The 10,396-nt window shown below is 48.3% G+C and overlaps 1 protein-coding gene across 1 annotated transcript in view; it reads left to right on the forward strand.

The window, feature by feature from the left end:
* The window catches only part of Cad87A (cadherin 87A), a 49,385-nt gene extending 39,260 nt beyond the window's left edge, over window positions 1-10,125 (forward strand). The window contains exons 33-45 of the mRNA XM_089582231.1: window positions 104-243; window positions 321-453; window positions 863-1,155; window positions 2,020-2,108; window positions 2,200-2,286; window positions 4,514-4,646; window positions 4,995-5,119; window positions 5,568-5,596; window positions 5,681-5,714; window positions 5,796-5,819; window positions 5,958-5,982; window positions 6,108-6,326; window positions 7,432-10,125. Coding sequence (XP_089438357.1) covers window positions 104-243; window positions 321-453; window positions 863-1,155; window positions 2,020-2,108; window positions 2,200-2,286; window positions 4,514-4,646; window positions 4,995-5,119; window positions 5,568-5,596; window positions 5,681-5,714; window positions 5,796-5,819; window positions 5,958-5,982; window positions 6,108-6,326; window positions 7,432-7,605 — 1,505 coding nt within the window. The 3' untranslated portion in view covers window positions 7,606-10,125. The remainder of the gene's footprint in view (window positions 1-103; window positions 244-320; window positions 454-862; window positions 1,156-2,019; window positions 2,109-2,199; window positions 2,287-4,513; window positions 4,647-4,994; window positions 5,120-5,567; window positions 5,597-5,680; window positions 5,715-5,795; window positions 5,820-5,957; window positions 5,983-6,107; window positions 6,327-7,431) is intronic.
* The last annotated feature ends 271 nt before the right edge of the window (window positions 10,126-10,396 follow it).

Genomic DNA, 10,396 nt, shown 5'->3' on the forward strand with positions numbered 1-10,396 from the left:
CCTGAAGGCGAACACGCTGTGACGGAATGCCAGGCTGTAGTCCCAAACCTGCAGTATCAAAGATATGGCATTAGAGTAAGAGTGACATATGTGTTTCCCGCAGATGGAAATTGGGACACGCAGTTCACGATAGACAAGATGAAGGGTACCATCTACTCGAACGCCTCGTTCGACCGCGAATCCAAGGACCTGTTCGAACTAGTGGTGAAAGCCACAAGTAACCCCGACTACCTGGTCTATACGGTACGTTCGCGTCGTGTAGCGTCCACACCAAACCGTACGTAGCAGGTAACGCTTGACGTGCTCTTCTGGCTTTGCAGAGGCAGGCTGATGGTCTTCCGCCCAGCATACGGAGCTACAGCGAGTCTGACCGCACTGTGGCTCTCGTCAACGTTCACATCGACGACGTAAACGACAACGCGCCTGTCTTTATAAACGCCCCATACTATGCAGGTAATGTGAAAATCCAGAAATCCTAGCCTCACTTTGTTAGCCTTTGAGATTACGGAAGGATAATTTAAAAATTCAGCGGCCTCCATTTGATTGTCCTCCACGTACAATCGGTTCTCAGAGGTCTGTGAAAAAAGAGAATACTTCAGAGCATGCACCAATGCCTCCTGTCTTGTTTTTACTTTTTTGAGCGCAGCGAGTTTTGGCCACATGCAACCAGAACTCAGTTGATTTGTTAAGTCCTTCGGCAATTCGAAACCTTGGGGAATCTACGCAGACGCAACTTGTGAGACTGCAGCCTAATCATACTCTGAATGTATACTATACTTGCGTACCGGCAGAGCACAGGTGCGGCGCTGCGCGATACGTACTGCAAGCCAGTCAGTCACAGTGGAGCGGCGCTGTGTTGCAGGGCTGCGGTTCACTGCCGTGGAAGGGGACACAGTGTTCACGGTGCGGGCCCGGGACCCGGACGAGGAGACGGCGGACGGCGCGGCCATCGCGTACCGAGTCGAACACGTGACGCTGTTTCTGCCGGGCTCGACGGGTGGCATCCGGCCCATTCCGGCCTCGTTCAACGTGTCGGCAGACGGCCGCGTGTGCGCCACGCACCCCATGGCCCAGTACAGCCAGGCACGCTTCACCGTCGCCCTCGAGGCAAAGGAGACGGCGCCACCACACAGGGCTGCGCGCACCACGCTCAAGGTACGCGCCCGTCTCCCTCCGTGTGTGTACTTCCAAATGAGCTCAAGCCGTGAAGCTCAACCTCTGCTCTCGAGCTCACCTGCATCCACTGGCTCTTAACTCAGAGTGTGCACTCTTTGGCTGACGATTTCTCAGTACGTGTCGCTAGCCGGGCCCTTGCAACTTGGCTAAACACCTTCTGCGCCCGCAACTAAGAAACGCTGAAATAAGCAATTGCTATATGTCCTACTTAAGGACGCGCCAGCGCAACTTGAGAAATCGTGACTAAAACTAGTGCGACAATGCATTATACAGTTTACGCCAAAGTGCAGAAGTAAACAAGTCAGTCAGTCCGTATTCTGGTGTTGTATTATTTTTCCCGCTCTTAGCCATGCGTGCTGTACCCTAGTTAATGCATTTAGTTGGGCCAATTAGCTTCCTAAATTCATCTTTTCTAGCGAACTTGCAGACACTACGCGAGCGTAGTGCATGTTTTTTTTTTTTTTGCAAACGACACTACACCGAGGAGTGCCGTGTAGAAGGTAGGCAGAACAGTGTGTGAAAACTGCCCGCTACTGTCTCATATGGAATGGGTAACCATGGGTGACAGGGGATCATTCATTGTCACCTTTTTACGGCGGATGAGGCTCACTTTAATGGTGACTGGAGATGTTTGACATACCTGGCATGCTACTCCAGACGAAGATTACAAAACATGGTCATGCACACTCAAAAACTTCTTGTCTTGTACTGCTCAAAGAGACAGCGTATTTCACGCTGTGGTTAATAAACTATATTTATGTTATTCCCCCCCCCTTTTTTTCTTAATGTCACTGTGCACGCAATGCCACTAACTTCCAACACTTTTTTCTTCTTCTGCTCAAGGTGTGGATATACGAGCCCGAGCAGCTGGTGCGAGTAATAATAGCTCAACCTCCGGAGGAAGTGTACCGGGACCAAAGAAGAGTCGTAGCGTACGTGCTGTTTTTCTGAGATGACGCCGGCTTTGCCTCCATGAGCTATGGTGTAATGCATGCTTAGCTATATATTCCATTTTTTTTTCAGTGTTCTTTCAAATGCCACGGGAGGAACAGTAGTAATCGACAAGCTCAAGTACCATGTAAATGACAAAGGAAAGCTTGTCAAGTCTTGGTGAGTATGATCAAAGAAGAAAGAAGGGCTAGTTAGTGCTTTGGATTCACTGGCTGGAACATGATGGTTACTAGCGCTAAAAAACACTCTCTCTTATACCTGCCGCTCGGCAAGCAGGTAGACAGAGGTATATTTGAGGATTTTTTTGCATTGAAAAAGCAGGAGACAAGTGCGTGAGCACCCCGTCAATAGCCCTCACGACAAAAGAAAAAGCTTACCTGCAAAAGGCACGCGCTTCAACGTGTTGTGTTTTTTGGTTTTATTTTTCCTGTGTATCGGCGATTGCCTGCTATCGTGTATAAGGGAAAATTTTCCGAGTTTCTCGAGGATGCGTGCAGGAGCATTGCGCATCTTTCACCTCCATGTCTAATAAACTTCAGTTTATGTCTAGCGTGTGTTCCGTCGGTATCTTTTCGCTGTCCCTTGTATTTTTTAGCGCTAGTAACCATGTTTCAGCCAGTGAGTCTTGGTGGGTGTTCCAGACACAACACTGAAAGCACCAGCTCCTACAACAGGAAAAACGAGTTGTCACGCAAACGAGGTCCGTCAGTGGCACTAAAGTATGCGTCCTGAATTTGCGTGACAGTACAGCGAAATATCGGCGACGCGACCATGGGTGAGCCAAAATCGGGGTGTCTTGGCCAGCATGCACGTTTTGAATTGGTACGAAAACTTTCCCGATGATGAATTGCATGAATTGTGAGCCGCCGGGCAAGCGTCAGCGCTCAGTCTGTGCCTGTCGCAGCACAGAGCAGCGTCATATATCCAGCACCGCCGTTTCTACGTCGTACACCGCTCCGCGAACCCACAGCCCGTGCCTCAAACTCTTCTCGCATGTGTGAATTCTCAGGCCTCTAGCGGGAGCCTTCGCACAGTGATCGTATCTTGTTCATTGCAAAGCGGCAAGAAATCAGGGTTGTAGCATCGGTGATTTCGTTTTCGGTGCCGACGACACCTATACAGCTGTCGACAACATCGTAACGAAAAGAAAATGATCGGACAACGACGTTTACAACCGTGATGAGTGCGGCGACTCTCTCACAGAGAGATAGAGAGAGACATGCGCGCGCGCGCACGCATCATTTTGTGCTGCGATACCCCGCTAGCGTGTGCTCTTCCTCCGCTGTCACCTTGTATTGCGCAGTTACGTCGTTCAGTGTGAACAGATTCCAACTTTCCCAACTGTCAACTCTTCTGTGACATACCATGGTCTCCGGCAACATGCGCAGTGCTATGACGGCGCGTTTTACAGCGAAAGCTATAATAGCTTTGTATAAGCCATTTAGTAAAATCAATTTTTGGGGTACAATGGCAGCAGTGTAACGCGTAAGGCGTTTTTGTTGGTGGATACCACCGCCACGTACCTCAAAGCGCGATTGAAGTGTCCATTGACCCAGGGAGCCAGTTACGCGCCTTTCCTTTCCTCAGAATCAACGGAGTCTAAACCTTTTATTGGGTTTAAGAAAAGGAAAGGCGCATAACTGCCTCAATTTGTAGGCGGACGCCATAGCCACCTCACAGCCCGATTGAGGTGTCCACTGACACAGTGAGCCAGTTACGCGCCTTTCCTCAAAACCGATGAAGCGTTTAGACTGCGAATAAGACAACATCGGGAATTAGACTACTTGTTTCGAGCAAGCGGGCCTTGGAGTCCGTGATGTGTGCCGGGAACGCGACTGCGCCGAAGACCGCAAGGGGAAGAAGGTCCAGTACGCACGTGAGCGTAGAGACGCCAAAACGGGCCTGTGAGATGCCCAACCGGTCAGTCGCCTGTGAAACGTCAAAATACGCCTGCCACTCCAGACCTCTCGGCCGCTAATGCCAATCAGCTCTCGCTGATTATTGCGCTAAGACGGTAAGGTTAGACCTAATCATTCGTTCCGCATTCCAAAGGATCGAGGAGTCGGAGGGAACAAAGTTCGAGAGGAGAATCATGGACTTCCTAACCTGAAAGTAATGAACAGCAGTACACCAAAATGCATTTCCTTAGCTTCAGTGTTCGTGATCTGGTCTATTTAGGATAATACAAATTGCAGCTAAGACGAGTATTGTCTGGAGTCCCAGGAAATTCGAATTATCGAGATTTCGCTGCGGCGTTTAATTTGGAAACTATGTTTTGGCTTGAGTTCCACATCTATGCTACGCATGATTTTTAATTAAAATGTGCACGTTTGCAGCACTACACGAAGACAGACTACTAAGTGTCGACATATTCTTCCTGTTGCAGGACCGACTTGCACATTCATGTTCTAGACAAAAATGACCGTGTCATTCACACGCCGGAAGTTCTCGATGCAGTAGACTCTAACATCAAGCTTGTCCGATTCCAAAATCCAGAGTTACAAATACACAATGTCTTGGTAAGTACACGCTCCTAGTTTTGTCATTTTCTGTTTTCATTGCCAGCGTGAAAGAGAGTGCAGAGCTCCACACACCTACGAGTGGCCTAGGGCTTGAAATAATATCTTATCATGCACGCAGATTAGTGTGAATCGTGGTTTACTTCTCATCTCGCAAAAGGCTATATTGGGCCAATAAATGCCACGAACGTGCAACGGAGTGCGCCGTTCGACAAGTCTGTGGACGCCTGTACACAGCGTATCAGGGAAATCCAGAATAAGGAGCGTGGAGAGGCCTTTTTTCGTGTTTGCATGTAAGAGGGAGAGAGAGAGAGTGACAGTGTCCATCTGTCGTAAACTGTGGCGCAGCCAGCAAGAGTTGGAATCAGCAAACAAGAGTTCGACCTGGCTTTGGCAGTTCTGATCGCGATGCTGGTGGTGATCTTTGTCGGTGTTGTGACCATGATGGTCTGCTGTACCTGCCTGAAGTCGTGGTAAGCTCAACTCAAGAATGTATTTGCTTTGCGCGACAATTCTTTCTTGTACAGTCTTCTCCTGGCACCGTAATTTTCGCGTGTAGCGGACTTACAGTGCACATTTCCTATCCAGCCCTTTTATGGATTTTGGTTAGCGTCAGTGAGTACCAAATAACTCTGAACGCAGATGTGATGTCAGATTTTAATTTGCTGTTCATTTACAAAAATCGCGAATACTGGTGCAGCAAGTTTTATTTGCCATAACTGCCTACTCTTGTCCAAATAAGCGCAACTAGAACTAGGTGGGTGATAATGTCTATGGCCATTTTCACACATTCAAAGCGTTGATTAGACGAGTATGCTAACAAATAATCAATCACACGTGTCCCTTTCGCGCTTCCTTGTGGAAATCTGCAGGATATGCGTGTGTTTCACGCTAACCCAGTTTCTAAATCATTCTTTTCAGGTATGCCTACAAAGCAAAGGAAGCCTTAGGTAAGTACACAATCTCAATCACTTTTCTTGCTAAGGAGAGAATGCAAACCCATGGCAAGCTAACATTTAACAACTGCCACGCAGTACGCCACGATGAAAGCCCTCCAGTGACCACAACGTGAGTACTTTGCTACACTGTAAATACCTCACGGTGTGGGCGTTGCTGAGCCGTAATAACGACTTTTTTTTTTTTTTTCAGGGAAAACCCACTGTGGACAGAACAGTAAGTTCGCTTTGGTTTCTGCAGTCTGTCTCCCCGGCATGCACTTAGTTCGGACCTATCTACGAGCTTTTTTTTTATTATTCGTACCACTTTGCATAATCTCATAAAGCCTCTCTTTTCTGTTCCCTTTGCCTGTAGGAAGCTCAAGATCTACGAAGAGCAGGTGAGTGGCACATTATCCACTGCACTGATATGCGTCCGCTCTTCCTCGTCATCGAGAGGAGAATGCGCACGTGCTGCGTGCACATCACGGAGGCTAATAAATCCCGCATCGGCGCGCAATCGCAGGAGCTGAGCATGAGCGTGGCTCCCGACAACCTGGTCACCACGGAGGCGGACATTGCCGCCTTCAACTTCAACGACGATACGAGCAGTGCCGTATACGCTACTCTGCGGCGCAACAGCGTTAGCCACCTGGGTGCCGAGTCACGGAACGGCTACTCGACCCTTACCAGCCACCGGCCCACGGCCTCGTCGCGCAGGCAGCGCGAGCCGGACGCCGCCGAGGTGAGGGCCGCTACTGATCTCTCCTCCCTCCAAAGCCGATACGCAGGCGCAGTGACCGACCAGCGTAGATGTCTGCTGTCAGTGATAACCGCCAAGGCACATACGGACGCTGCACCGTCGCAACACGATGGGCGGGTTGTAGTCGACAACCCTGCACATCGAAAACTCCTTCACCATGGCACCCCAGCCTGTTTTGAGGGCAGAAGTTGGGTGCAGCACATGAGACTTCTGGAGTTAGAATAATGCTGCGCGTCTCTCCTGCACGCTTCTGCCGTGTGTTGCTGTCACGGTAATGGGATTAAGCGCAGCTCTGGCAAGCCATTGGTTGGCAGATGCAACAAACCTGCCATGCGTAGCAGTCGCGACGATGGATATGAAGCACAGCTGCGCAACAAGCTGCTGCTCGCCAGGCACGTGCAGGGTATAGGGCTCGCAATAGAAGTCTCCAGTGCTGCACCCAACTTCTGCCCGTAGGACGAGCCCCTCTGCAATGGCGAAGGAGTTTTTGCTTTGCAGAGAAGCTGACTTCCAGATTTCTACTAGGGGTCTATATTCGGAACTGATGTGCCACAGAGGCGACGGTGTCTGGCGACCGTGAAATGACTTCAATACGAGTTGTTGAGCATAGAAAGCATTTCTCGTTTGTATCATGGTCCAGTAATGTGGCACGTAGGGCACATCAAGCACTATAATTCTTTCGACGGTCGGAAGCGGTCTTCTGAGCATTGAAATGATACGGGTGCTCCAATGCACGAACCAACAGCAAGCGCAGTGGCCAGAGGCCTTTTGAAAATGACGTCACTTTTCCCACTTCTCCATGAAAAGCTAGCCCAAGCTTTGTCTCGTAAAGTGTGACGTCATGGGTCTATAGCGGCGAATTCTTATATCTTTCTTCGGGAGGAAACCAGTGGAGAAGACTAGCAGTCGCAAAGCCAAGAAACGTTTATGAGTTGCATTGTCTTTGAACATGGCGAATAAATTATATTATGCTGGGGGGCCTCTGGCTAATAACAACGGCATGCCGGAAGCCGGAGATCAATGCGAAGCGTTACATCGCGAACACTCATGCATCTACTGCACGCGTCTCGTTTTTCACATCTTTCAGAGCCACGAGTACCACGAGCTGCACTCGAGCGACGCCCGCCCCACCGGCGACAGCACCCCGTTCAGCACGTTCAGGCCCACGGGAAAGAACACACCGACAGAAGGGAGGCTCTTCCAAGAACCAAGCCCCTCTCATAAAAATAACGAGCCCGTTCTAGTGGCTGAGTTGCTATAGGACGCTATTTAATGCAGAAACGACGACGCCACCACCGCGATAGTGACTCTTTGCTAGGGAAAATCGCCAGCTGAAGCAGCGTCATCCTCATATTTTTTTTAAGCGTGCATGTGTGTGCGTCTGTGCTTGCGTGTGTTTGACGATGCCAGTCTGTGCTGAATATTTCCTGGGCTGTTCGCAGGCTCACGCACACGAGAGTATTAGCTTGCGAAGTGTTCCACAAGGACGTGATCTTTCCTTTTCACAGCGAGTCCCGATCCGCAAGGCTTATCGTCTTCTGGCCAAAGTTAGGTTCATTCCCTTCTCAGTAGCCATTGAAACAAGAATAGACGCAGAAGCATTTCAGTTAGCGTTTCTGCACCGCTGCTTAGGGGAGAATTTTCTACTCTATACTTGTTTATGCGACGCCCTGGCAGTCCGTATTTTTTTACAAGACCTTCATACGGACTACAGTCCGCAGAGTGTTCTCTTCATTTATTGTTTACAATGTTTTTCTTTAATTTTATACGCATGCGCTGTAATGCACCATGAGCGCAGATTTCTTCAAGCGTCGAACATGAGGTTTATAAAAGAAACAGAAGTTCTTTATTCAGGAAAGACTCTCATTTTCCCTGGCGTGCTCCCGCTTTTAGGAAAATTTGCCCCGTCTTCCCGATGCTTTTCCTGACGAGGGTCTACTACATTTCCAAAGCACACACCACACACACAGGCGCATACGCGGTGATTGTATGTTTCTTTAATTGGTTCAGATTTGCTTTAAGAAAGGGTTTCGATTGCTATAGGCAAATATCTTCTCTTCGGAGATTTAGATGGAAGGCCAGTTTGTTTAGAAAATTTAAGCCTCAAAAAGCAACGCAAAGTTCCAAGACTGCGCCACGTGAGTGTCCTTTCTTGACTTCATCTTGGCATCGTGCCTTATGAAGAATTTGCGGCGGGAATGATTTCTCTTCGAGGATGCAGCAAAGGCTTCCGCTGACCTCGCCTAATTATGCATTCAAAGGCCCGAAGCTTACCCAAAGACCCTTCATGGATCTGACGGAGGCGCGGGGGCCTACCTTTCGTTCTTTTTTCTTTTCTTTTCTTTCCTGGAGCGTCGCAATATATGACATCGCAGAGTGAACATTACCACGAGGCTGTTGTATGCGACATCGATGCCATGAATTGGAGACTATATATATCCTTCTCTTTCTTGCATGGTCGATGAACAGTTTCGACTATAGATAGCAAATGGTCACCATGAATATTTCAAACTTTGGTCCGGAGTGTATGGTGATCGTATTCAGCTTTTCAACATAAGCATTTGTTAATTCGATGTACAGCTGATTCGTAATGGATTCGTGAAAATACGAAGAGCTTTAGCCGCGGTGAAGACGGGATTCGCGAAACAACCGCAGCTTTCGTCAAACGCGGTCACTAAACAGTCACCCTGTATGTACATAAACAGCATCTATTTTTCTTCTTCACACGGACACACGCGCAGACAGCTCGCGCGGATGTATTTATACATATAGTACACATACCGCACACACAGATCAGACTTCACCTCAGACGTACATTTTCCCCTTGCTTTAATTAAAACTAACATGGAATTTGCTTAGCCAACCGATGACACTTTTCCATAGAAAATGCATACTCTCCGAGCTATGCATGAGCATATTTATTTGCGTGCTGTGCCAATGAGAAATAGATAAATGCGATCTTCCCGAATAAAAGTGATATATATTTTTTTTCTGGCCGATGTCAATGACTGCATTTTAAAAGAAAGCCTTCATGACGCATCTGAAACAGGTCCCAGTCAAACTTCCGGTTTAGCTTAATATATTCCCGAGAAAGGTGACAGGGTCGTCACCTTGAAGAATCTGCTCATAAGAGGAGGAATGCACTTGGCCAAAAGAAAATGCACGCCATTACATGTGAGCGTACATAACACAGAGTTTTGTTTATGCGGGATTTCTCTGCGGCAGAACTATCGTGGCTTATTTTGTCATGAGAAATGCTGTGTTGCTGGTTCGCGAGCGCGTGAGAGCAGTATATATATACTTGCGAAAGCCACCGCCTCGCGCTTCCACTGGTGTGAGACGGAATGTATAGAATCGGCAACCAGGCGGCGCTGGTACATATGGGCTGGGACAAGACCCCAAGACTGAAAAGAGCTCGAATACACGCGCGTGTTCAAGTGGCCCAGCGCCTGTGTGAGTCCAGCAAGAACCGCACCTGGCAAGTGTATATGTATTAATCTGTGATGGCCATTCCCACCTTACCAGTTATTTATTGTATATTACTAGAGTCCCCCATGATGGTTCTTTTCGAGAAAAAATAAATAAATAAAACGCAAATACTTTCTCCTGCCCCCCGCCCCTTCTATCTTCGCTCATCAAACTGCCGCAAAGCGTATGACCTGCCATAGATGCTTACTCGTTGCCATCGATATAACGGTTTATAAATACATATATAAATATATTTGTGTGTGTGAGTGTGTTCCAAGGTGAATTTTTGAGAACAATAAAACAGTTGTACAGAGCTGTATTGTCTGCCCGTTACTGTAAATAAAGCTGGATGAATAAGGAAGATATGAGCCCCGGAAACGCCCACACTACGAAGTCAGTTTCAATGCACACAGTGTTTGATTGACAAAACACCCATATCTTTTCGCCGCAGATGCGAGCTTTACGAAGAGAGAACCTCAGCATAGAGCGATGTGCTTTTGCGATCCGCTACCCAACGTATAGCGAAGGGTGCAGACCCCGCGCAAGCGGTTCGTATGCAACGCATAACGCAATGCTACAGCTTG

This window comes from Amblyomma mixtum, chromosome 3 (assembly GCF_055824585.1).
Source record: "Amblyomma mixtum isolate Tamu chromosome 3, ASM5582458v1, whole genome shotgun sequence".
In the NCBI taxonomy this organism is placed as follows: domain Eukaryota; kingdom Metazoa; phylum Arthropoda; class Arachnida; order Ixodida; family Ixodidae; genus Amblyomma; species Amblyomma mixtum.